The following is a 27,774-nucleotide window of genomic DNA, read 5'->3' as shown; positions in this document are numbered from 1 at the left end:
GGGGTTTAATGTACTGACAAGTTACATTGAGGCAGAGGAATTAAATGAGATAATTCAGTTCTTAGTATATAATTATATCTAACGTGAAGGTTTATTATTGTCCTAGACTGCCTCTCAGAAGCTATCAGAACCAGAGTCCCACAACAGCTAATTCTATAGATGTTTATGAATTTCTCTAGTGTTAACAATAAATACATCTAAGCAAGATGAGAAGGATTTACATGGTTCCAATTGTCAGGTATTTGTGTTGCCTCATTATTAGGCTTATGATTATAATGAGAACTTATTGTTTTCTTATACAATCATTTCCTTAATTAAGCTTAAATATTGGAATGGCATCACTCCATTTGGTATAGTTGGCTTCTCACTCTATAATAATAATTCCCTACCAAAAAGAATGTGATTTTTTTTTTTTCTCCTTAAATGTTGTTGAGCTTGCTTCTCAGTTATTTTGTATTAGACTCCTGAATAAAGAAGTGAAAGCTATTTGCTTACTTCATAACTTTTAATTTATGAAAACAATTGCTGTTTGTAATTTTATAACATATAGCTTATTTATTCTTTTTCCTCTCTCTCTAGTTATTGTAACTTTAGTAGACAGACTAGGAGATGCCAAAGACAAAATTCGTGATGAAGCTCAGATTCTGCTCTTGAAGTTAATGGACCAAGTAGCACCACCTATGGTAGGCCTACATTTAAAACTCCTATTTTGATGAAATAACAGTAAGGTTAGATGGTAATCCCAGCGGACATGAAAGCTGAACTTTTAAGCAATTAATTGTTGCTAATGCTTTAAAGAAGTTGAAATTTAAGATTAAATATCTATATTTAACTTTTTGTTTTTTTCTTACTCAAATGCTTTTATAAAACGCTAACTTGGAGATTTTAGTGACCTGACAGTATATTGATACTGTTATTTTTTAGGATTTTCAGTTTTTTCTTACCTGCATTATTATAAAATGTTCAGTGCAAAAGCTTATTTTGAGAAATATTGAATGCTATGTTAATTTCTGCAACTCTTAAAAGACAGGAAGAAATTTTTTTATTTTAACAGGTAGTTACTAATTGTATAAGGTATATATAGTTTATAACAGTGACCTGTATTTTATGAATACGTACAGTAAAAAAAAAATTGCCCTTACGTGGAATTGTTTTGAAAGGAGCAAAAATTAGTTGACATGTATACAAACATTCAAAGAGTAGCCCATGTTAAGTAGAAAAAGATCAGAATTTGCAATACACAAAATGATATTATGTGTTATTTAAAATACAATTTAAAAATTATAATATTACATGATTTATAAAAACGCCAAAGAGTATTGCTTTGTAAAAGTAACCTGTTTCCCCAGACCTAACCAAAGTCCTTGTTTGTCAATAGTATGATGGGTATCCTTCAATCCTTGTTCAATGGTTAAAATTTTAACTTGTTTTTGACATGCTGTTATCACAAATAGTACTATAGGAAATATCCTTGTACATGAATCTTTGGGCATAACTGTAAGTATACATATAGAATTATGTTCCAGAGGTTGTATTACAGAGTCAAGTTTATTTTGTTTTGTTCTGTTTTGTAAAATTCCAAGTTGCCTTCTAGAAAGTTTGACGGAGAGTAAGAGAAGAGAGAAATGTATTAGTAGAACTGAATACAGAGTTCAAAAGAATAAAGTCCAGGAAACGGTGTATGTGTGTGAGTGTGCGTACACACTTGAATTTAATAAATTATATTTCTAAATATAGAGAAAGAATTGGTTGGGACAATTGGCCAGATAGCTGGAAAAATAAAGTTGGGTTCCTTTTTATACCAAAAATAAAGTTGGGTTTCTTTTTAATACCAAACTCCTGTAATTGTTTTGGATTATTTGTATAGGTTTATCTCTGCTTTTTCTAAAATAAATTATAGTGGTTAAATATAAATAAAATGACATGCTTAAATATGTTTCTGTATTTGGATCTGATCTTAAAAGGAGAAAAGCCTGATTTCTAAAATGTTGAAAAAGCCTGTTCCATGTGACAGTCTGTAGTAGTTGCTAAGCAACATTGGACCTTTTAAATGCTTACTGGACTATTGGACTTATAATGGTAGCATTGTTGTTGAAGATTTCTAAAGCTTAGAACAAATTCTGTCCTGGAAATTCTAATGTTTTTGGATGTTGGACATAGTTTTTCTGAGAATAATTTAATTCTAAAGTGAAATATATGAAATAAAAACTAAAAATGTAATTAAGATTAAAGATTGGGTGAGAGCAACATGAGTGAAAATTTGGCTTAGAAAAACTTGCAGAGAAGTAAATAGTCTAAGGGGAAAATTCATTTACCAATAAGATTGGTAAGTTTGATATGAGTAATTTAATATTTTGTTATATATGTTACTTTTCTTTCAAATAGCACATTTGGGAACAGTTGGCTTCTGGGTTTAAGCACAAGAATTTTCGATCTCGAGAAGGCGTGTGTCTGTGTCTTATTGAAACCTTAAACATGTAAGTTTTATGATTACTGAAAACAGCTGCCTATGTTTTTCATTTTTCTTTAAAAAGTAATATCCATTTCACAGGGCTCGAGGAAAGCTATGGAAATAGATTTTAAGTAGTTATAAATTGATCTCAAGTACAAGAGTTTTTATTTTATTTGATACCTTTGTTAATTTTTTGTGTACATATCTTTTAGGTTGATAATTTAAATTTATTAGTTATAAGAAGTGTTTTTCTTCTTTTTCTTTAGCATGTTAATTGTTGATATCCAAAGTAGATGGTCATATAGCAAATATGTACATACATATATATATATATATATATATATATATATATATATATATATATGTTTATATAACTTCTGTTCTGGACCTAGTTTGGAACTGGTTTTAACTCAGTGGTATTTCAGATATTGTAGCCATTTTCCCACCTGAGCTTTCTAGAACAATGTGGGTGGTTTTGAAAATCATAGACTGAACAAGACTCCCAGGTAACTGGACAGTGAATCTTGTAGCTGTGTGCATAGTTCTAACAGCATAGATGCCACAGGGCTCAGAGCTCCAGTCTGAAGAAATTATAAATTGTAGTTTTGTTCTTTTTCTGGATTATTTTTTTAAGTTCTGTGCAACAAGATAGGTCATATATAGTAGCTTTCAACTTTTCCTGTAATGTTACTTCCTTTCCTCTAACTATACCTTCATTTATTTTCTTTTATTCCTCTATGGTCCTTTCTGCCATCTAGAGCTTGTAAGTGCATTCAGTCTGCACAACTTTTGTGTTTTTTGGCTCTCCTGTCATTTGCTTTCAACCCATGACCTCACCAAAAATTAATACATAAATAAAGTTTTTATTGGAATGCAAATTTGAGATCCAGAGTCTAAAAAAAAAAAAAATCACTATTTTAAAACAAAAACTCAAATTTTCTTGAGTCATTGAGAATTTGTGTGGTTTAAGAGTGCCATTGGTTGAACATTTTGCTCTGTTGGATCTTGTATTGACAGTTTTCATTGTCAGTCATGATTACTCAAGTTTGCATATTTGACATTGTTTAGAATTAGTTTTTGCTCGTGTCTCATACCTTCATGTTTTAATAATGTGTGCCCATGCTCTCTACCATATCTGTCTTATTAATACAGACAAGAAGAAAGCAAAGGATGTTTGTTTACTGTTTGATTAAAACCAAATTCTCTTTATATTTTCAAATTATATTTAGTTTTGGAGCTCAACCGCTAGTCCTCAGCAAGTTGGTACCACATTTGTGTATCCTATTTGGAGATTCCAACAGCCAGGTAAAATTTTATTTATATTTAAGTGTTGACTAGTTTTTTTTGGCTACGGCTTCTTTGCTAGTGCTCTTAATTTAATTTTTATTTTTAATTTATCTTTATTATTGAAAGTATTACAGATGTCCCCTTCCTAGTATATTTTAAAAGGCAAAAGAAGAGAAAGGATAGAAAGGGGTTAGTGAAGTTAAGATTTCACCTCATTTTTTTCCTTTAAAATCCACCAAGGGTAGTTTTTAAGTACATATAATATTCACTAAGTTGCTTAAGTTTGTTAGTCATTAGCTATTATTAAGGATAGATGGGACTTTTAAACCATAATCCTTTTTTTTTACATTTTCACCCCAGGATAAGTTTTTCATTGATTGTAGAGAGAAAAGAGAGAGGGAGAGAGAGAGAGAAAATCACTCATCACTTGCATTTTATATGCACCTGGACTAGGGATCGAACCTGCAACATGCGTATGTGCCCTGACCAGGGATGGAATCCTTGACCCTTCGGTGCTTGGGATGATGCTTCAACCCACTGAGCCACACTGGCCAGGGTTAAAGTATAACTCTTGAGTTTGAAAAATTGAGTAACAAATAACTTGGATTCCCTTTTGTAGTTCTATGTATTAACTGTGAGAACAGGTTGTCAGCTGCCTTTATTTCTGAGTGGCATAACAACTTTTTTTGCAACAGTCAAAACCATATTTAACAAAGGGAATTTATGCCAGTGATGTAAATTTTTTTACCTGAGCTTCATATACTGTAGTCATAATACAGGGGTGTGTTCTGGATCCCATTCCTTCTAGTAGAGTTGAATCTTAGTTGTAACCTTTTTTTGGCACAACTAGTGCCTTTGGAAATGCCCTGCATAAGGTTTTCCCTGCTTTTAGTCCCTAGCTAGCTTCTCTGGAGGTTGTGGAGTTCTGTCTCTTCATTTGCTCTCTGACAGTGAGCTCTGCAGGGAATTAGGGCTAGCTATCTTCCAAATTCCTGTCTTTCGGCCACATTTCCCCCCTTTCAGTTGTGGTAAAATATACACAACATAAAATTTACTGTTTCAACAATTTTAAAGTGTACAGTTTATTGGCATTAAGTACACTCACGTTGTTGTGCAGCCATCACCACCATCCATCTCCAGAACTTTTTCATCTTACCAAATAGAAACTGTCTTCCCATTAAACGGTAACTCCCCATTCCCTCCAAAACTCCTCAGTTCCTCACAATTATATTTTACTTTCTCTCCATAGGAATTGGATACTCTAGGTAACTTCAGAAAAGTGGAACCATACAATATTTGTACTTTTGCATCTAGCATAGTTTACTTAGTATAATGTCTTCAAGGTTCATTCATGTTGCAGCATGTGTCAGAATTTCCTTTTTAAGACTGAATACTATTCCATTGCATATATATACACACACCACTTTTTAATATCCATTCATGCATGCATGGATATGTGGGTTATTTCCACTTTTTGGCTCCTTTGAATAATGATATTGAGAACATTGGTGTATAAATATTTGTTTGTGTCAGGCCATATTCTTTATTGTTGTTGTTAATCCTCACCCGAGGATATTTTTTCCATTGATTTTTAGAGAGAGTGGAAGGGAGGGGGAGAAGAGAAACATCAATGTGAGAGAGACATATCAATTGGTTGTCCCCTGCACGCTCCCAAAGGGGGCTGGAGTTGGAGCCTGCAACTGAGGTACATGCCCTTGAATGGAATGGAACCCACAACCCTTCAGTCTGCAGGCCAACACTCTAACCACTGAACCAAACTAGCCTGGACCAGGCCACATTCTTGAAAGGCTGGAAAATATATTAACCATAATAATGATTTGTATTCATTGTTGGCAGTGCTTATACAATCTTATTACAAAAAGACTTTTTAAAAGCCACTTTAGTAACTTCTATTTACATGTTTTTTAGATTTTTGTAAAATCTTTTACAAGGTTTCTCTAAGGTTTCTTGGCATTCCTCTTACTTTTTTTTGTTTGTTTTTTTAATTTTTTTTTAAATTAATAACCTGCCAGAATCTTTTAGGAGTTTAGAGATATTAAAACCATTTTGGAGCTTCAAGTTTGTCTTCTTGTGTAATGTTACCTGATGTGAAGTATTTTATTGTACCTCATATATTTTTGTAAAGTTATGAATTCTTTGGCAGGTGAGAGATGCTGCGATATTGGCTATAGTGGAAATTTATAGACATGTGGGAGAGAAAGTAAGAGTGGATCTTTCAAAGAGAGGAATTCCCCCTGCTAGGTAAGTCTTACTAAATTTTTGCCATTGATTTTAAAGTTTTAATTTTATGTGTTCATTGAGATGGATTCAGTTTTTTGAAATGTTTTGAAATTCAAAAGATACAAGAGAATATATAAGAATCTATATAACTATATAAGAATCAATCATTACTTATCACCACTTAAAAAGTTCTTAGCCATAGCTAGTTTGGCTCAGTGGATAGAGGGTCAGCCTGCAGACCAAAGGGTCCAGGGTTCGATTCTGATCAAGGATGGCAGCCAATCAGTGATTCTTTCTCTTCATTGATGTTTCTCTCTCTCTCTTTCCCTTCCTCTCTGAAATCAATAAAAAGATATATTTTTTTAAAAAGTTTTTAGACCCTATAATCTTTTTGGACACTGTTTCATTATACACACATGTTGTTTACTTATTTAGAGAGAGAGAAACATTGACTGGTTGCCACAACCCCTGTCCCCTGTTTAGTATGCTCCCCAACTGGGCATTGAACCCACCACGCAGGTGTGTACCCTGATTGGGAATCTAATGCACAAACTTTTGGTATATGGGACAATGTTCCAACCCACTGATCCTGCCCAGCCAGGGATGTAAATAACTATCTTTGATACCAGGCAGTATGGTCATAATTTGGAAGTGGCTTGAATAAGGATTTAATAAAAAGAGTAATCCATTCATTATTTTTTGAGTACCTGCTATTGAAAGGTACTATACAAGATACTGGCTAACAGAAAACTATATGAGAATCAATCATTACCCTTAAAACCTCGTGAAATAAAACGAAGATCCTGAATGAGTAGAAGAGCAGCAGTCAAGTTAATAATATTCCTCGTGAGGAGCTTCCAGTGTAACAGAACTTTTTTTTTTAAGGATACTTTTTTCTATACTACTTCTTAGAGTTTATATTTTTATTTAAGACATTATTCCAATTATGTTTTCTTTTTGTAATGAAATTTTAGTCTCCATTTTAAGGGGAACCTGGAAGATTTTTAAAAAATATATTTTTATTGATTTCAAGAGAGGAAGGAAGAGCGAGAGAAAGAGAAACATCAATGATGATAGAGAATTATTGATTGGCTTCCTCCTGCACACACGCTACTGGGGATTGAGCCCACAATCCAGGCATGTGCCCTGACCGGAAATGAACCTAGGACCCTTTAGTACAAAGGCCAACGCTCTATCCACTGAGCCAAACCAGCTAGGGCTTAACTTTTAATTACGGAAAATTTCAAACACAATAGTACAATGAACCTTCATGTACCCTCTACCCATCTTCAGCAGTTAACAGCTGTGGCCAGTTTTGTATGTTATACCCTTACCTACTTACTTTTATACTATATTATTTTAAAGCAAATCCAGTTCATCATAACATTTCCTCTGTAATTATCCTATACTCGAGGCCTGATGCACGAATTTCGTGCAAGGGGCTTGGCCCCCCGCCACCCCTGCGGCTGCCTTTGCCTTGGCCCCACTGCGAAAGCTTTGTCTGGAAGGTTATCAGAAAGGATGTCTGGTCTAATTAGCATATTACATTTTTATTTATTATAGATAGTAATAAAAGGGTAATACGCAAATCGACCGAACCGCAGAATGACCCATCACTGTGATACACACTGACCACCAGGGGGCAGATGCTCAACGCAGGAGCTGCTCCCTGGTGGTCCGTACACTCCCCCAGGGGGTGCCGCTCAGGCAGCGCTAGGGAGCAGTGAGCCTGGCTTACGGCTGAGGGGCACTCCCACGGGGGGCATCCCCCAAGGGTCCCAGACTACTAGAGGGTGCAGCTGGGACTGAGGGAAACTCCTCCCTCCCCCCCATGCACAAATCTCCTGCACCAGACCTCTAGTTTAATATATTTCTAAGGGGGAGAAATACTTTTTTTCAATTACAACCACAATACTATATTCATACCTTAAATTTCTTTATAAGTAATTCTGTAAAATCAAATAGGTAGTCAAGGTTCAAATTTCCAGTAGTTTTTCAAATGTTATAAGTATCTATGTATTTTTGGCAGTTTGTTTGAGTCAGTATCCAAATAAAGTCCAATAGTTAGTTGATATGTTTTATGTCTTTTTAAATCTTCATGTAGCCCCAGCACTTACGTTTTGTTTGCCTTGTATTTTGTTTTTTTAATATGCCTGGTAGTTTATCCTATAAAGTTTCCCATATTCTGGGTGTTGTTAATTATTTCTTGTGGTGCAGTTTAACATGTTCTTCTGTCTTTATATTCTGTAAATTGGTAGTTAGATCTGGAGACTTGATTAGATTTTTGGCAGGGGGTATTAAAAGGAGCAAAACTATTTCACAGGTGGTGGTGTGTTCTGTTATCGTAAATATCATTATATCTGGCTATCTTTTACTATGTAAGAGTTTTTCAAGTGCTAATTATTTTTTGGTGATAAAGTTGTCCAATACATAAATATTTTGCTTACCTATTCACTAATTTGCTTTCTACTTGTAGGGCTAACAAGAATTACACTTGAAAATATTCTATGTTATTTTAAGTGGATGGAAGAAATCATGTTACCACATATATTTGTGTGTGAGAGAGTATATACAGGGTAGAGCAGAAGTAGTTTTACAGTTATTCACATGGAAAAGAATACAATCCTATCTAATAAAAGGGTAATATGCAAATTAACCATCACTCCATCACAAAGATGGCGGCACCCATAGCCACAAGATGGCGGCGCCCAATCTCTCACCCCCTCTCTGGAATCCCCCAGTCCTGGGGTGGGTGGCTGCTGAGAGCAGGCAGCATGAGAGAGCTGCTGGGCAGCGGGCATGGAGTAGCCAGGTCCCACAAAGAGCTATTGGTGCACAGATTTGTGTGCAGGGCTAATTTTAATTTTTTATTCAAATATCACCCATACAGAAAAATACATAAATCATAAGTATGAAGCTCTGTAAATAATCACAAAGTGAATTCACCCATGTATGCATCATGCAGGTAAAGAAGTAGAATATTACAACATTCCAGAAGCCTCCCCAAATTCATTTTAATCTTTCCCTTTTCTTTCCTGAAAGGTAACTACAATTTGAATTCTATCACCATAGTTCAGTTTTGCCCGTATTTGAATTTTATATAAATGGAATCATATAGTATGTACTCTTTTATATCTGTTTTTTTTTTCAGTTAATATTATGGTTTTGTGGGTTTTTTTAAATTTTTGTATTGATTTCAGAGAGGAAGGAAGAGGGAGAGAGAAACATCAATGAAGAGAGAATCATTGATTGGCTGCCTTCTGCATGCCCCACATTGAGCCCACAACCCAGGCATGCAACCTGACCTGGAATTGAACTGTGACCTCCTTGTTCAGAGGTTAGCCAACGCAGTCACTGAGCCACGCCGGCCAGGCAGTTAATATTATGTTTTTAATATACATTTTCATTGTTGGGTTCAGCTATAGTTGTTAATTTTCATTGCCTTATAGTTTTCCATTGTGTGAGTAGGCCATACTTGACTATCCCATACTGTTGGTAGACTTTTGGGTTGTTTTTTAATTTGTAGCTTTATGAATAACTAGAGGCCCGATGCACGAAGATTCGAGCAAGAAGGGCCTTTCTTCCACTGACTGCCAGCACCGCCTTCACTCTGGCCAGAGCCACCTTTTTGCTCTGGCCTGGAGCCATCTTTCAGCCTTCCCACACTGCCCAGAAGCCCAGAGCAGATGGGGTGGTGTGGAACGCCTGCCACAACGCAAGCATCCTGCCCGGGCCCTGGCCACTCGGCACCTGCGTATGCAAATTAACCCACCATCTTTGTTGGGTTAATTTGCATACTCCTGATTGGCTGGTGGGCATCACGAAGATACAGTCAATTTGCATGTTACTATTTTATTAGTGTAGGTTCTGTTCAAGGCATCCTTGCACTTGTCTTTTGGTATATGAATGTTTTCTTTCTCTTGGAATATATCTGAGTGGAGTTTTGGGCCATCTATAATAATAAAAGCATAATATGCTAATTAGACTGGATATCCTTCCGACCTGACGTCCTTCCTTCCAGACAAAGCCACAGCAGGCGGGACAAAGCCGCAGTGGGCGGGAGCCGTGGCGAGGGCTGGTGCCAAGGCCCTTGCATGAATTTCATGCATCGGGCCTGTAGTAGGATATATTTACCTTTAGTTTTCCAGGCTGTTGTACCTATTTATATTCTCACTAGCACTGTTTGCAAGTTGCCATTATTCTACATTTTCACTGATACTTGGCATTGTTATTCTTAGTAATTTAGGTTTCTGATTTATATATCCTCATATGGTTGTAATCTGCATTTTTCTGATTACAAATAAAGAGCACCAGGGGGTGGGGCAATGTTAAAATATGTACACAGATAATAATTTAATAAAAAAATGTAAAAGAGAAAAAAAAACAGCACCATTTCAAATTTATTAGTTATTTGGGTATGTTCTCTTAAAGTGTGTTTTCAGGTCTCTTGCCCATTTAAAAAAAATTGGGTGGTCTGTCATTTTATTTTATTATTTTTTAATATATTTTATTGATTTCAGAGAAGAAGGGAGAGAGAGATAGAAACATCCATGATGAGAGAGAATCCTTGATCGACTGCCTCCTGCACACCGCCTGTTGGGGATCGAGTCTGCCACTCTGGCATGTGTCCTGATGGTGACTCAAACCCTGACTTCCTGGTTCTTAGGTCGACACTCAATCACTGAACCATGCCAGCCCAGCATGGGTCGTCTGTTATTTTTAAAAATGGATTGCTAGCACTTTTTCAAATGCATTCCAGATATAAGCCCATTATTAGCTATATATGTATACACATTTCAGATATATTCTCCTACCCTGTCACTTGCCATTTTAGTTTCTTGATGTCTCTTGGTGTGCAGAGGTCTTAATTTTAATGTAGTTCTCAGTCATTTCCTTTATGATTAAACACATTTTTGTGTATGGTTTGAAAAATCTTTGTCTGCTTTATCATGAAGACATTCTCTGAGTAATTGTTTTGAAGTTTTACCTCCAATATTTATGCTTAGGTTTATTATACCCATGGGTTATTTTTCTAATGGTGTGAGATAGAGGTTCAGATACATTTTCCTCCCATATGGATATCCAGTTGACCTAGTACCATTTATTAAAAACATTTTTCTTCAATGTTCCTTTTGTTATAAATCAAGTTCTGCATACATGCTTAGGATTTTTGCCTTTTGCTCAAAATAAAATTGGCCTACAATATTCCTTTCTCCTTAAGTTATATTTTATAAGTAATTTTAGCCTCGTAGGGATTTTATCATATGTGGATAGCTTATACTTTAATATCCTTACTGAAATACACCAGCAACTTATCAATCCTATTCTTACCTGTGGTTTCTCTCCTCAGTGGCTAGCCACTTGGCAGATGATGACTCTGAGACCCAGAGTAGATGATGAGAAGCTGAAGGCTTCCTGACTCTCAGTCCATAGTTCTTTCCTCTGTGTTATGCTTTTGTCAGTTTTCTCTGTGATGTTTCTCTAACCAGATGGTAGAGGATGGGAAGGACTACATAGGTACAAGATGTGTACAATTGAATTTTTCAACCATGCAGAGTGTTTTCTACTCTTTTAGCGCATGGCCTCTTTATTTTATAGGTAGTATCTTGAATCTTTAAAATACTGAACGTATTTCTGATATGAATAAATTTTGCTTTACCCATTTCTTCAGATGATTTTCCACTAACCATTGACCTCTTTCATCTAGCATTTATCCGCAAGAATTCAGTATAGTCAATTCAATATAATAAATTCTATGTAATATTATCCTGAATATTGGAGTTGTTTGAAAAGTATATTCTTTTTTTCATAGTGGTCATAATCTGCTCATTGGAGCAGTCAGAACACACCCAGCATTTGTCTGTTAAATTCCTTATTTTATATGGGCCCAGTTCAATTCACTGGTTTTATGTTTCCTTAACATGGTTCTGTGTACTTTTAAGGGTGTATTGGTGACTGAGTGGGTTCATTATAAAGTTGGAACTGAAACTGCTTTGTGTTAAAGTTACCATTTTACAAATATGCCTACAAGTGTGGAGAGTGCTATCTGTGTCTGGCTGGTTCTATCAAGTGAAGAGAGATGGGTTTTGTCTTTCTTTCAGTAAGTGAGTTCATTGTAAAAGAAAGTTGTATAGAACTAACTAAATTCCTGGAATTATTTTTTCCCTCAGGAATATGGTGAAAGGAATTGTTCCTCATTAAAGTGTATATAAAACAAACAAAATTTATTCTTTATTCCCAGATTAGAAACGATATTTGCCAAATTTGATGAAGTGCAAAATTCAGGCGGTATGATTTTGAGTGTCTGCAAAGGTAAGAATAATTAAATTATTCTAGTTCTTAAACATTTTTAAGATTATCAACAAACTTTTAGACACTAAAATATGTTTGCAAGTCAACTGTTACATCAGATTTGATTTTGTGGCTTAAAACTTAGTTAAGATATAACAACGTCATTATATCCTGCTGGCCATTTGCACTTACTTGAAATATGAAAATTTAATAATAGGTGTACTCATTCGTGCAAAATGATCCTGTTCTTTTGCCTATGTTTTGTATCTTCTGGGTTGAAGATATGGTGACTTTCTTGTCCTCCATGTTTAATGCATGGAATATGTTTTTTATTCCCATAGTAACTGTTTTACTTGGTTGTTTTTATTAGAAATTGTGGAGTTGATGGGCTCTATTATACCTATGTGTAGACTACCAGTGATGACACTGGTGAAGAAACACAGACATAGGATCTTTGCCAACATAATTATCTTTGGCTTCTGAATTAAAACTTGAAATTAATATGTGGCGTTTATTTGATTTTGTAGTTCCTCTATTTTTTGTAAGGATACTAAATTGTATTTGGTTTTATTCGGTACCATTTACCTAGACTTCAGTTTTTAATTATTAACTAGTCTACATGTAAAGAATATATTCCATTTCAAAAGATAGTATAGATGGTTTTTCACCTAGGTAATTAAGTTCATATTAAAGAGAGTGTGATTAATTTAATACTATGTAAATGATGCTGGAGAAATAATTTGGTATATAAGTTGTATAGTTAAATAATAGGATAATTAGTTTCTAATAAATATAATTTAATATTTTCCCCCCTCTGGATTAAACCAAGATTGAACCTTGTTTTGTTACAGGGAAGGCTGATGGAGTGAGAAATTAGTGTTAAAAAGATGTGTCTACTTTAATCTAAACTTAGTTCCAGAAGCATAGATTGACTTTAGCACTACTGGTCCTTACCCTGACTGCCAGCTGTTTATCACTCCTCTGAATAAAGTGTTTTAAGTGCCTTGTCCTTATTTTCTCAGCAGTTACCTCTGTCCATTTCCATAGAAACCAAAAACAGCAGGAAGATGAAGAGTTGTAAAAATTCCTTAAATTAAGACTTGTGTTTTCATACCATTTACAGTGCATTCTCACTTGTATATTCCAAACTTGGTAGTTACAATTCTAAGAAAAAAGAATGTAATGGATATTATAAACTTAAAATGTTTATTATTTGGGCCGAAACCGGTTTGGCTCAGTGGATAGTGCATTGGCCTGTGGACTGAAAGGTCCCAGGTTCGATTCTAGTCAAGGGCATGTACCTTGGTTGCGGACACATCCCCAGTAGGGTGTGTGCAGGAGGCAGCTGGTCGATGGTTCTCTCTCATCGATGTTTCTAACTCTCTATCCCTCTCCCTTCCTCTCTGTAAAAAATATATTATAAATATTTATTATTTGGTTTGGTTTATTTTGAAAGTGCTGTCATTTTATTTTGTGAGGTTATTTCTATTACTTTCAAAATAGAAGATTATTTTACCCCCTATTATTTAAGGGTTTTTTTTTCTTTTTCTCTTGTCTATTTCTCCATAAACAAGGAGTTTGTGGTTAGTATTTACCACTTATTTCTCTTAGGGGAGTCCTCAGAGATATTTTTGTATTGGAGATTATGTTCTAAATATTATAAATATGGTCAAACGTGAATGTTAAAACCTGTAATGCATGCATATATAGAAATTGGTCATGATTTGTTTTAAAAAATATTTTTATTGATTTCAGAGAGGAAGGAGAGGGAGAGAGATATAGAAACATTGGTGATGAGAGAAAACTATTGATGGGCTGCCTCTTGCTCATTCCCCACTGGGGACCATGCCTGCAACCTGGGCATGTGCCCCAATTGGAAATTGAACTGTGACCTCCTGGTTCATAGGTCATTGCTCAATCCCTGAGCCACACCAGCCAAGCAGCCAGATGTTTTTGATGAAAATATACTGTCATTGAAAAATACTTTAATAGCCCTGACCGGTGTGGCTCAGTGGATAGAGCGTTGGCCTTCAGACTGAGGGGTCCCAGGTTTGATTCTAGACATGGGCATGTACCTTGATTGCAGGCATATCCCAGTAGGGGGTGTGCAGAAGGCAGCTGATCGATGTTTCTCTCTCGTTGATGTTTCTAACTTTCTCTCCCTCTCCCTTCCTCTCTGTAAGAAATCAGTAAAATATATATTTTAAAAAAAAAAAAATACTGCCGGGACCGGTTTGGCTCAGTGGATAGAGCGTCGGCCTGCGGACTGAAAGGTCCCGGGTTCGATTCCGGTTGAGGGCATGTACCTTGGTTGCGGGCACATCCCCAGTAGGGGGTGTGCAAGAGGCAGCTGATCGATGATTCTCTCTCATCGATGTTTCTAACTCTCTGTCCCTCTTTCTTCCTCTCTGGAAAAATTAATAAAATATATTTTTTTAAAAAGAAAAGAAAAATACTTTAGTGGATTTGTAAATAAGGATGGAGATTAGTAGAGGGAAGCCTGTTTATCTTGTTGACTACCCCCAACCCCCTTCTCTCCCTTGTCTTTATTTTCTCTCAGTGGCCTAATTCAGCCCAAAGGCTTTAAATGGTAACTATTTGATGATGATTCTTGAATGTGTAGTTCTAGCCCTCACTCATTGTATCTCTATGCTCTAGATTTGGTAGCCTGAGGCCTCTATGACATTTCCATTCGGACGCCTAATGAGCATCCCAGGCTTAGTATGTCCAACATTGAAACCCTGTTGAAGGAAAGGCCTTTCCTTCAAATATGTTCTTTCCTGCTTTACCCATTTCAGTCAGTGGTACCACTGTCAGCTCAGGCTAGAAATCTGAATTGACTCCTAATTAGTCCTTTACTAATTAGTCATTTATTAATTAGTCATTTACTGATTAGTCTAGTTTAATTGGGCATTTCTTTCTCTGAAATATTGATATATCTCAAAACATTTTTTTCCATCTCCACTGCTGAATCCCCACTCTAAATCTCCTTTAGTTTTTAGCTAGATTACTACATGTTACAGTTTCATGTTTGACTTCTGGAATCTTTTTTTATCCAGAAGTGAGAATGATCTTAAAATTAGATCGTGTCTCACAGCAGTGAAGAAGACAGTTAAAGATTTTGCCTACATTCTAGTAAGGGAGAAGAGATCATAAACAAGTGAACACATGGGAATCCAGAGTGAATACAGTTGGTGATTGATGAAATACAACTAACCTTTGTTTAATGAAATTAATTTAAATTATTCTTAAAATCCTTGCTGCCAAATCAAAAGCCATTAAATGAGAAAATTATTTCCACTAATAGTATGTTTCATCTCAGCACAGGATACTTGAATAATCGTCACAGGTAGACAAATGTATCAAACACTGAAAACAAATTTTATAAGCAACAAATTAAATGCAAAAAAATAGTTTGTACCCAAAGAATGTAATGAAGGTTTATTCAACTCCTTTTTTTATTTCTGCACAATTTTCAGCCCTTTATTGGCTCATTGTTATTGTGCACTCAAACTGAAACTGTAAACTAAAAGTAATAGAACAGGCCCTGGCCCATGTGGCTCAGGTGATTGGGTGGCATCTTATGCACTGAAAGGTTGCTGGGTTGATTCCTGGTCAGGGCACATACTCAGGTTGTGGGCTCCATTCCCAGTAGGGAGCATGCAGGAGGCAGCCAGTCAATATTTCACATTGATGTTTCTTTCTCTCCCTCTCCCTTTCTCTCTCTCTCTTAAATAAACAACATCAATTAAAAAGTCTTTAAAAAGTAAAGAACAAGGGACCATTTTAGGTCAAAGTAAACCTAATAAAAATAACTAGAGGCCCGGTGCACGAAACTCTGGCATGGGTAGGGTTCCTAGGCCTGGCCAGTAATCGGGGCTTATTGGGGCCTTCTGGGGGGGCCAGGGTCTTTCTTTGTTCCGCCCCACCCCCACTTCTGTGCTCAGTCCATATCATAGTGAGTGATCAGTCTCCTGGTCCTACTGCCATGGGGACAATTTGCATATAAGGTTTTTATAATTAGATTAATGCACATAATGGACTAAAGAGCCATTAAAGATACCACCTTTTCTTTCTCTCACTTTGTGTACATATACAAAGCAAATTGTTGGGAGTTTACCCAAACATGGCATTTAATTCACATTTGTTCCATATGATATTCTGTGACTAGAAACTTATCATGGTAAGTAAAATTTTTTAGTGTGCCTTTGCCTGAAATCATAATAATGAAACATCACACTTCCTATATTGATTTAGAGTGTTTGGGAATGAAAAGTCATTTTGCTAAATACAGACAAAAACAAAAACCAGGATTTGTTGTAAAAGTGGTTTGACTTTTTAAGAGTCATTATAGCTAAAAGCTGTCATCTTAAGTCATTAGGTAAAGTGAATAGGATATGAAGTTGTTAATTAACTCAGTGATGCCACTTTAGAATAATGGGGCGGATTTCTCTGAGAGTTGAGACATTTGAATCGAGACCTGATAAAGGAGAACAAGCTAAGTATAGAATGAACGAAAGGAAAAGTGTTTTGGGCAGAGAAAATGTGACCATGAAGACCCAAAGGTAGAAAGGGTCAGAAGGGAGGTCAGGGTTGGCTAGAGTCCAGTGAGGCTAGGGATGAGTTGGAAGAATGTCGAGTAAGTTGTATCATGTAAGATTTGAGAATTTCGTTTAGTTTAGAAATAGTGAGAAATGCGCAGCACTTTTTGTCTTAAGTGTGTTTCAAGCCTGAGTTTAATTCTAGTATTACAGAGTGTGAGTGAGGCAGAATCCCTAAGTGCAGCCGCATTAACTCTGCTAGTGGAAGGAAACTGGATTTGAAATTCATCAGACTGTGGCTGAAAGGAGGGGACACCAGCCCTGCCGGAAAGGAAAGACTGAAAGTTGCAGGCCACTATGATTATAACAGGGCCTGGTGTCCTCCTGGAGCTTTCCAGACAGTCTCCTACGCTAATCAGATGTAAACACCAGTGTTGTTGGTTCTGACTGCAAGCTTTTTTCCCTTTCACTGTGAAAAAACGGAATCATTCTGATTAGTCTAGTGTGTGTGTAGGACCTAATGCAGTCTAGGCATGTAATCATTGTAAAATATTTCCCATCTTCTCTGTTTGGAACAATTGCTAGGAAAAGAATTGCTGGAGGCTGGCTATAAAATAATGCATAGAAAGTAGGATATCAAATTACCTTGATATTTGGCTTATTAGAGGCAATTAGGTAACCTACAGTTTAGCTTTTTTAAAAAAAAAATGTTTAAAACCTACCCTTTGGTGAAAAGCAAAGCACCTCTTCTTAGGTTGATTTTTAAAGGTACTGTATTTGTGATCATGAGCCCTAGGGCTTTCTCTGAGCTCAACAGAGTGCTGATGGGTGTGCAGTTTGGACGGAGGGTGCTCCGTGTTCCTGCAGCTGCGCACTGGCGAGCTTCTGTCTCCACCAGAAGCAAGCTTTGTTCTGCGTGGCCCTGCTGTCCACACACAGAACAGCCTTTGATGGGCTGCCTTTGACGTGATTTGTTTACGGCAGCCAGAAATGCTTCCTGCATAATGAGAGCAGTTAATCATGGAAACTGGGCTATTCCTGTTGGTGCACTTCTAGCAATCTCCTTTTGTAAATATTAAAAGGATGAAAACCTTTTAAAAAGGCGCAAATCAGTTAATCCATCAGATCATGTGATTGCTACTGATTACATGCATATCTTTAGGGAAGCAGAAAATGATTGCTGAACACATGCCTTGTGTTTTGATGATTGCATTAAAAGTCCCTCCTCCTCCCCCGTGGAATGGCATTTATTGATTCTCCGAGCTTTTCTTATATTGCATTTCAGTCGGCCAGCACAAGGAGAAACATCATAACCTGTGTCTGACTGCTTGTATGCAGTTAAGGAATAATCTTGATCAAGCACCGCTAGGCTCAGCTAAATTAGACGAGGGTTTTCAACAAGACCCCAGACTTTTATTTTGAAATGGAGTAGCAGCTGTTGGCTATTGCGGTGCAGAGCTGCAGCGCAGCCTGGGTCACACAGTGCTCCCGGTGTCTGCAGGCTGCAGGCCGAGCCCAGTGGCGCAGGCACTGAGCTGCATTTATTTGCTGTGCTGTTTGACCTCTTGGTTTGAGAAAGAGCTCCCTGGACCATCTGAATGGCTATGGGAGATGGTAAGATTTATTTTTCTTCTTTTGCTTGTGTTATATACTTCCTTTTAAAGTGACAGTCATTTGCTGTGTAAGGAATATATTTTCCCCTAAAGAATGAAGAAGGTGTGTTGTGTGTGTGTGTGTGTGTGTGTGTGTGTACACACTCATGTATGATATATACACATGTGTGCTTACTTGTCATTTGGTATCTTTTTCTATTTGATATGTCTGTATGAGATTTGGCAAATATAAGGTAACAATTTACCTTGTAGCCCAAGCAAGCTCTCAGTCTTTGGTGGTGGATACGAAGAAACAATATTGGAAGGAACTGGAATATATGCAAAAGCTTTAAAGAGAGAACATGGCCTTTGGAAGAATGACAGGTTTTGGCAGGAAGGTTTGGTTAACTAGCTTGACATCTTTCCTGTGGTATTTGACAACAAGTAGTAGAATTCTATGGCATAAAGTAGTAAAAGAGGCAAAATGGCTTGCCATAGACACTATTTTAATTAATATGCTTGTGATTTGTCATTGTCCCTAGTAAACAATTCTAGAAAATACTCTTTTACAGTTTCTATATAGGGTATTAATTAGATTAAAATTTGATTTTGCCAGTGCTTTATTGTGATTTAGTTGTATTTGTCCTTACCTAAGAGTATAAAACTAAGCAGTCAAATCATCTAAAAAATATTTCTATAGTGCATTTTAGTCCCCAAAGCACTTTTGTATACTTGGTATACGTTAACTCATCAGGTACAGATAACTATGAAGTATACAGAGTATTTTGATATTTTCATTTCACAGATTAGAAAACTGAGGCTTGCTGAGATTGTAAGTCCCAGACACAGAACAAACTAGAACCAAATCTAGTGCATTTGTATTGTCCTTCATAGCACATAATAATTGAGGTGTTTTTTCCTTTTTTCATTATTAAATCTTTTGTTAAGACACTTAGAGGTATAATTTCTAATTGCATCAATACCAAAGGGGAATTTGAGGTTATTCAAAAATGTTTTGAGTATTTTTTCACTAAGTTGATAAGGAAGACTGACTGTATTTGGGAGTTTTAACTCTAATAGCTTCTGCCTTCCTTATGACTATGCAATGATTTCCCTCTAAGGAGTTTGTCCCCTTGGAACTATGAGGAATAGGATGCAAACTTATCAAAATGATGATATTAGTAATGGTCATTTAAATTATTATGTATGTGTAAATGGAAATTTGATAGTAAATTTTGTTTTGCATATTGTTATCGTTTATTTCAAGAATTTGTGTAAAAAATTTATGTAACTGTTTTATATGACCTTATATAAATAAGTGACAATTTAATTTTAACTACTAATTTTTAAGGTAAAAGCCATCAAGTTTTCATATACTTAAGGACATTGCCAAGTTGTTTGTGTAAATCCTAATTTACAGGCAACTTTAAATATTGCATTTGGTTTGGGCCATATTCAGATTTTATTTCTTAAGCATAAAGGTTCAGTGGCTATCAAGTTATAGTTATACTTAGTTTTTCTATTTTCACATGGTATATAAATGCATTCAGACTGTTTAGGAATGTCTTGATTTAAAAAAAAAATCAAAGTAATCTCTTATAAAACTCAGAGGTTAACCTTCTGTTCATTCTTTTCTTCAAAATGGAAATAACTTTATTGTATTTTATTGATAATTAAAGTAATACACCTTTATTAAAAAATTAAAAATCTGCATAGTAAACAATAAAGATAGAAATACATATATATATATATAGAGAGAGAGAGATTTATAGCTATAACATTTTCATATACTCTGCATATTTAATCTCTCATGTGTAATGTACATACACCATACTGTTATCATGTGAACATATATATAACAATTGGATTGCACTATTCCTATGTTTTTTATTTTTTCATTTTGAATTATGAACTTAAGACAAATGCAATCTTATTTTTAAAATTCAAACAATGCAGATAGAGCAACTACCTGTAAGCCTTAATCATAGGTATAAACTGAGGTGAATACTTTTATTAGTATGGAGTTTGTCTTTTCATACTTTACATGCATATTAAGTATTAAAATATGTATCATTCTGAACATATATTTTCCATTTGCTGTGTGCTCAATATGGCATAGAGATTTTTTAATGCAGTCAAGTGTAACTGCCTTATTTGTTTGAACTGTTGCATAGAATTTCATAGTATGGATGCATGATAACCATTTCTTCTGTTATGGAATTTTAGATAGTTTAATCATTATTTTTCTAAATGATTATGCAAAAACACCTTTGTACAAAACGTATATGTGTATATATACACATATACCTACACATATATATTTCTTAAAGTAGTCTAGAAGTAGAATTTTTGGATCCAAGTTTTTTTTATTTATTTCAAATTGCATTAGCTCTAATTTCTGCCAAAAGAGGCTTTACCAATTACCACCAACAGTGCCTATTATCCTGCATTCTTTTCCGTTTTTTTGTTGTTATTAATCTTTTTAAAATTTGCTTATCAGATGAGTGAGAAATACCTCACCCTTTTATTTTATTTACTTATTTGTTTGTTTGTTTATTTTTTACCTCACCCTTTTAAAATCATCTTTGCTTACAATAAGGTTGATCATCTTCATAAGTTTGCTTATTTGTATTTCCTTTTCTATGGATTACCTTCTAGCATCCTTAGGCAACTTTTTGGCTGTTTGACTTTTTTGTTGCTTATTTATAATTGCTCTTTATATATTCTGGTTATTAATCTATTATCTGTTAAATGTTACATAAGCTTAACTTCAACAAACTTGGATTTGTGAAGCACTATAAAGACTATCAATTCAAGAGTTTCAGGTATCTTTCTGTTTAGTTGTATTTATCCTTACCCAAGAGTATAAAACTAAGCAGTCAAATGACTGTGAAGTAACTCTGGGCAGTCAAACCTGATAGAGTTAAAAACCTGTAGGATTATTATGTGGCGCTGAGCCCTGCAGTCTGCCTCAAAAGCTCATAAGAGGAATTTGGCCTTTTGTTGTTATGCCAAAGAGTGGCTGGAAAGAAATAAGGTTTTGTTGCAAATAGACTCTTTGTAAACTTTTAATACTTCAGCACAATTTATTTCAAACATGAATGACTATTTTAAAAAATGTATATAATTGATTATATAACTTTGTCCTTCTAGAGGTAAGCCTTCTGGGACCACTCCAAATAGACATATAACTACTGGTTTGGAGAGCTAGGGCACAGCGGTAAGAAATGATGCTGAATTCTGAATGGATGATCTCTTCCATATCCTGGAATATCCCAAAATTTTCCTCTGGGAGCAATGATAAAGGGGGGCGGGAGGGAGTCTATAAGGAGAAAAAGTCAATTACAAGGGACAAAAGATTGAGTATTTAGCAATAATATAGGCAGTAATTAGCAGACACTAAGATTGAAAATCTTAGCCTTTGTGAAGAGGGCTCATTTACCTCCATTTGGGTGCAAGACCTTGGGCCCAGTTGCAACCTAACCTCAAACATGACATTGCTAATGAACCTGAATCTTCAAGAAAAGGTTACAGCGTTGTAGAATGTATAGTTGGTGTTCTTGATAGCTTATGACCAACCTGTAGCTGTCATGAAAATTTACCTGAGCCTGGTTGATGTGGCTCAGTGGTTGAACATCAACTTATGAACCAGGAGGTCATGGTTTGATTCCAGGTTGGGGCACATGCTTGGGTTGCAGGCTTGATCCGGGGGGGCCGCGTGCTGGAGGCAGCAGATCAGTGATTCTTTCTCATCTATTAAAAAAAAAAAAATTTTTTTTTTACCTGAAATGACTAGATTGTGTAAAGGTTCTAAATAAGCCGTTTTTTTGAGCTGCATTTATTATTTAGTTTGATATTATGTTTTCATGAAATGTATTAATTTTGTTAATACCAGATGGTTTAAATTGTGTTTGCCCCTTCACTGAACTATTGAAGATCTTAAATTTTTAAAGGGCCCCCTTAAAGAAAAGGGTAAATGCCTTCAAATAGTTGATACCTATCCCGAAATTTTCAGAGATGTTATCAATTTCTTCACCTCTTTTAAACTTTGTATAATATAAACTTACTTTTTAAAAAAAAAGAAATAGCTTATTTAAGACTAACTTGCTGCTGAGAATACAGCATCTTCAAGTGAATGTAAAAATTTGGCCATTGTTCTATTTTGAAGCATTTAGATTTTTCAATTTCTAATTGTTTCACTAAAATTTTTCGTTTTAGTTTTAATGAAGACATTTTATATTTTTACTGTTTGGTTATTTTACTTTTGAGGGCTTGTGATTTTCTTTAGCTTTGGGAAATCTGTTGTTGTTTTTAATATAAGTTTCTCTCCTTCATTAGCTTTAGTCTCTCCTTAGGGAATTGTTATTGCTGTTGAAGCTCCTGGGTTGATTTACTGCGTCCTTTTTGTTTGTCTTCTAAAGTTTTACATCTTTCTCTTTTCCTTTGTATCCTGGGAGATTTCCTTGACTCTCATCCAGCCCTCCTATTAAATTCTAATTTTGCCAAAAAATATTCAAATAGTTCCAAGAACTTTGTTTTTCCCTCCCTGATGGCTCCGTTTTTACAGAATTGTGTGTATGTGTATGTGCACATGTGTAAGTTTGCACAAACACACCTGTATGTAAAATACTGAGCTCACGGAATTGGGAGTGGGAAAAGCTTAATGATGAAATCATTCTATAGATTTTTCATTTGTTTCTTGCTATGCATGCCTGTACTTTCTGGCTTAGAAATTATTACTTCTGTTATTCTCCAAGGTAGATCAGTTCTCTCTGCTGTTTGAGTGGGCTTCTGAGAATTCTAAGTTGCAGTTTTGCTGTGGTGTTATTCTTCAAAAGCCTTTTATACTTTTTATTTGTATTTTATTAGAATTGTTGCTGTCTTTTAGGTGCTGATTTCACATACTCTCTCTGCCTCACCTCATTTTCTTTGCTTTTATGGTTTTTTTTTTTTATCATTTTATTGGAGTTCCATTGTAGGATTTTAAGGAAGAGAGTAACGTTATTAAAATTATATTTTTAGGAGAATTTTCAAACATAACCAGAATTAGAAAATATTGTGATAAACCTGCATTACCAGCCATTATCCAGCTTCAACAAATTATCGATGCAAAGACAATTATTATTTATCAGTATTCCTACTTATCTTCCCCAGCCCTGCTATCTTGCTGGACTAGGATGTGTATGTATGTATGTGTGTGCAAGTGCATATTTCCTTAATTGTTTCATAAATATCTTTTTACATTTTAAATTTGCACTCAAACAAGGTTTATCATTGCAGTTGGTTGATAATGTCTTTTTTTAAGTTTTTGGATTTCAGGAAGTAAGGGAGAGGGAGAGAGAAAAACGTCAGTAGTGAGAGAAAATCATTGATTGGCTTCCTCTTGCATGCCCCCTACTGGGGATCGAGCCCACAAGTCAGGCATGTGCCCTTGATCGCAATCGAACCTGGAACTCTTCAGTCCACAGGTCCGCGCTTTGTCCACTAAGCCAAACCAGCTAGGGCTTGAAATACCTCTTAGGGCTCTATTTAAAGCAGTTGTCTGTCTTTTTCTCCTTTCGCCATTTATTAAAGAAAAAAACACCTGTCTGATAAAATCTAGTATGGATATATTAGATTTTGTTCATTACATTGCCATGTGATTTTATGTTGCTTGTTTATTTAAAACGTTTTTATATCCCTTGTATTTTCTGAAAATTGAAAATTCTGATAGTGTCTTGATCAGAATCGGGTCTGATTTTTTTTGGGGGGGGGGGGCGGGGAGGTCTTGTTTTTCCTTTTGTTTGTTGTTGTTGTTAATCCTCATCTGAGGATATTTTTCCCATTGATTTTTACTTTTTTAAATACTTTTGATTTCAGAAAGAGAGAGAAAGAAACATCAATGATGAGAGATAAATCATTGATTGGCTGCCTCCTGCATGTTCCCTATTGGGGATTGAGCCCACAACTTGGGAATCGAACTGTGTGACCTCCAGCTTCATAGGTCAATGCTCAAACATTGAGCCAGCCAGGCTCCATCAGTATTTAGACAGAGTGGAATGGAGGGAAGAAGGAAGGAGGGAGGGAGGGAGGGAGGGGGAGAGAGAGAGAGAGAGAGAGAGAGAGAGAGAGAGAGAGAGAGAGAGAGAGATGCTTGCCTCCCGAGCGTGCCCCAACCAGTATCAGGTTTGGAACCTGAAACCCAGGTTCAGGCCCTTGACTAGGAATCAAACCCGTCACCCTCTGGTCCTTGGGCCAACTCTCTAATAACTGAGGACATCAGCCAGAGTGGTTTTTCTTTTGATACAGATTTTTGTATGTGGTAAAATATATTGTTTGTCAGAAGGTATACACTGTCTGATTGTCTTCCGTTGTTGTATGAATATTGAATAGGTGTTACTAATCTCATATAAAGTTTTCTATCAGTCTTTCACTGAATGGTTTCAGCAGCCATTGGTCCAAATTATTATTTTTTTTGGAAGGTTGCATTATCTATGTTGTGGTTTCAGAAGGTCGAGAATAGAACCAAGGATGCCGAAACTGGTTTGGCTCAGTGGATAGAGCGTCGGCCTGCGGTCTGAAAGCTCCCCGGTTCGATTCTGGTCAAGGGCATGTACCTTGATTGCGGGCACATCCCCAGTAGGGGTGTGCAAGAGGCAGCTGATCCATGATTCTCTCTCATCGATGTTTCTAACTCTCTATCCCTCTCTCTTCCTCTCTGTGAAAAATCAATAAAATATATTAAAAAAAAAAAAAAAGGAATAGAATCAAGGAGACCAATTAAGAAGTTGTAGCAATATAGGCAGAGATAATATTGGTCTGGCTATAGACTAGGAGTGGCAGAGGAAGTAAAGAAAAATAGTTGTATATAACTTAGAGTTATATACAGTAAGTGCTGCTGATAGACAGTCCATGCAAGGCAGAGGAGAGAACTTGGAATGAGGCTTTCAGTTGTAAGCTTGAGTTGACTACATGATGATATCATTTACTGGCATAGGGGAAGACAAGAAGAATGGGTTTGGAGATGTGTTGGTGTTAGGTTACCTATGTCAAATTCTCTAATTTGAGATATTCTTAGATTTCTACTGAGCAGTTGAATATTAGGTCTAGTAATAATCCATGTCGTTTTCTAATACTTTTTTTAAATCGAATTTATTTAAACAATACAACAAAATTTAATCAACAATATAGTTGCCGTTGTTTTCTACTACTTGTGCCCAACGCTCAGGAAGCATTTTAATCCCTCTGTTGTAAAATTCTTGTGATTTTGATGCCAAAAATTCGGTCAATGCATTTTTGAGGCATTCTTCATTATTAAATTTTTTTCCAAGAAGAAAGTTTTGCAAAGAACGAAACAAATGGTAATCGGAAGGGGCAATATCAGGAGAATATGCAGGTTGAGGGAGAACTTCCCATTCCAACTGACGCAGTTTTTCAGCAGTGATTCTTGCAGTATGCGGTCGTGCGTTATCGTGGTGAAGAATTACGCCCTTCTGATTAATCAGCGAGGGGTTCTTTTTCTCTTAAAGCTTGGGCTAACCTTTCCAATTGGGCACTATACACTGCACTTGTAATGGTTTGGTTAGATGGTAAAAGTTCATAATGAAGAATTCCTTTAAAATTCCACCAAACACACAACATCACTTTTTTCGCATGCAAGTCAGGTTTTGGCGTGGGCTGCAGAGCCTCATTTTTGTCCAACCATTGAGGCCGCCTTTTCAAATTAACATACAACACCCATTGTTCATCTCCGGTAACAATTTGCTCTAAAAACGGCAAACGGTTTTGACAAGAGAGGAGCGAACTGCAAATTGTGACTCTTTGATTACGGTTGTTGTCGGTCAACTCATGAGGAACCCATTTTCCAAACTTTTGGACTTTGCCAAGTGCACGCAATTGATTGGAAATTGTTTTCTGTGAACAATTTAAAGTTGTCGCAAGCTCTTGTTGGGTAATTTGAGGATTTTGCACCAAAAGAGCTTGAAGAGCTTCTTGATCAAAATTGGACACACGGCCTCGACCACTCTTGTCATCTAACGAAAAATTTCCCTCGCGAAATTTCTCAAACCAACGCTGGCATTTTCTGGCGCTAACTGCATCTTGACCAAGAGCACTACAGATGTTTTTTGCAGCCTCACTTGCTTTTCTTCCTAATTGGAACTCGTAAAGCATGCAGTGCCGAATATGCTCTTCATCCGCCATCTTCTTAGCCCTAGTTTTGCAACAAAAACCAAACCAAACACAAACTTTTTCAAGCAAAACTTGTTAATTGCACTTCACACGTTCTGTAGATACCACGTGTTTGAAGGTTATGTCAATACAAGTCAACGCCAAACAAGATTTTAAACGAATGTTAAAAAACGACATTAATTATTACTAGGCCCGATATATAGACCTGAAAATGAGAGATGGTTTAAGCTAGAGACAAACATTTTAAAATTGTCAGCATGTAGAAGAAATTTTAAATAAACTGTTGAGAACTGATGAAGCCATTTAGAAAGTGTGCAGCCAGGAGAAAAGGAGGACATTCAACATTTAATGGTTGGGTAAAAGAAGAAGAGACTGAGCAAGAAGGACTTGTGAGATCAGAAGAAAGTCAAGGAGAATATCCTAACATAAAAACAGTGGGGAGTGCAAAAAACTAAAATTTGTTTACTTTTTCTGAAATACATGCTATTTAATAGCTTATAGGGATTACTAGAGGCCCAGTGCATGACATTCATACACTGGGGAGTGGGGGTTCCCTCAGCCTGGTCTGTGCCCTCTTGTAGTTTGGGACCCCTTGGGGGATGTACACCTGCCAGTTGTCAGACATCCATCAAAGGGTCCTTAGCTCCTGTGTTGAGCGTCTGCCTCCTGGTGGTCAGTGCATGTTATAGTAACTGGCTGTTCAACCGTAAAGTCAATTTGTATATTAGGGTTTTATTATATAGGATTGTTTTCTATTATCAGTTGCTAATTTAGCTGTTAGATATAACCATGATCATTGTTGGATATGCAAGAGTGTGAAACAGTTCAGAAATTCAAAGTCCTATTGCTTGGTGTTTTTGTTTGTTTGTTTGTTTTTAATATATTTTATTGATTTTTTACAGAGAGGAAGGGAGAGGAATAGAGAGTTAGAAACATCGATGAGAGAGAATCATCGATCAGCTGCCTCTTGCACACCCTCTACTGGGGATGTGCCTGCAACCAATGTACATGCCCTTGACCGGAATTGAACCTGGGACCTTTCAGTCTGCAGGCAAACGCTCTATCCACTGAGCCAAACTGGTTTTGGCATGGTGTTTTAATTAGAATAAGGAAGGATATAGTTTCAACTGAAAAGAGGAACTTTGGTATAAGAAACTACTTACTATGAAACAGTCTATTTTGTGCATGAAAGTCAGTCATG

At 36.1% G+C, this 27,774-nt stretch overlaps 1 protein-coding gene across 43 annotated transcripts in view; it reads left to right on the top strand.

Annotated features, from left to right (window-relative positions):
- CLASP2 (cytoplasmic linker associated protein 2) overlaps window positions 1–27,774 on the top strand; it is a 133,652-nt gene that overhangs the window by 7,997 nt on the left and 97,881 nt on the right. For 41 of the 43 annotated variants that reach the window (XM_036431752.2, XM_045579357.1, XM_045579359.1 and 38 more), the window contains exons 3-7: window positions 580–683; window positions 2,386–2,477; window positions 3,682–3,757; window positions 5,904–6,001; window positions 12,222–12,292. In XM_036431752.2, coding sequence (XP_036287645.1) covers window positions 580–683; window positions 2,386–2,477; window positions 3,682–3,757; window positions 5,904–6,001; window positions 12,222–12,292 — 441 coding nt within the window. Of the gene's footprint in view, window positions 1–579; window positions 684–2,385; window positions 2,478–3,681; window positions 3,758–5,903; window positions 6,002–12,221; window positions 12,293–17,825; window positions 18,427–27,774 lie in introns of those variants that run through there. The other 2 variants (XM_036431760.1, XM_036431755.1) reach the window with 1 other exon arrangement.

The sequence above is a fragment of the Pipistrellus kuhlii genome, unplaced genomic scaffold, assembly GCF_014108245.1.
Source record: "Pipistrellus kuhlii isolate mPipKuh1 unplaced genomic scaffold, mPipKuh1.p scaffold_m20_p_11, whole genome shotgun sequence".
NCBI lineage: Eukaryota > Metazoa > Chordata > Mammalia > Chiroptera > Vespertilionidae > Pipistrellus > Pipistrellus kuhlii.
This window is presented reverse-complemented; position numbering and strand designations above follow the sequence as displayed.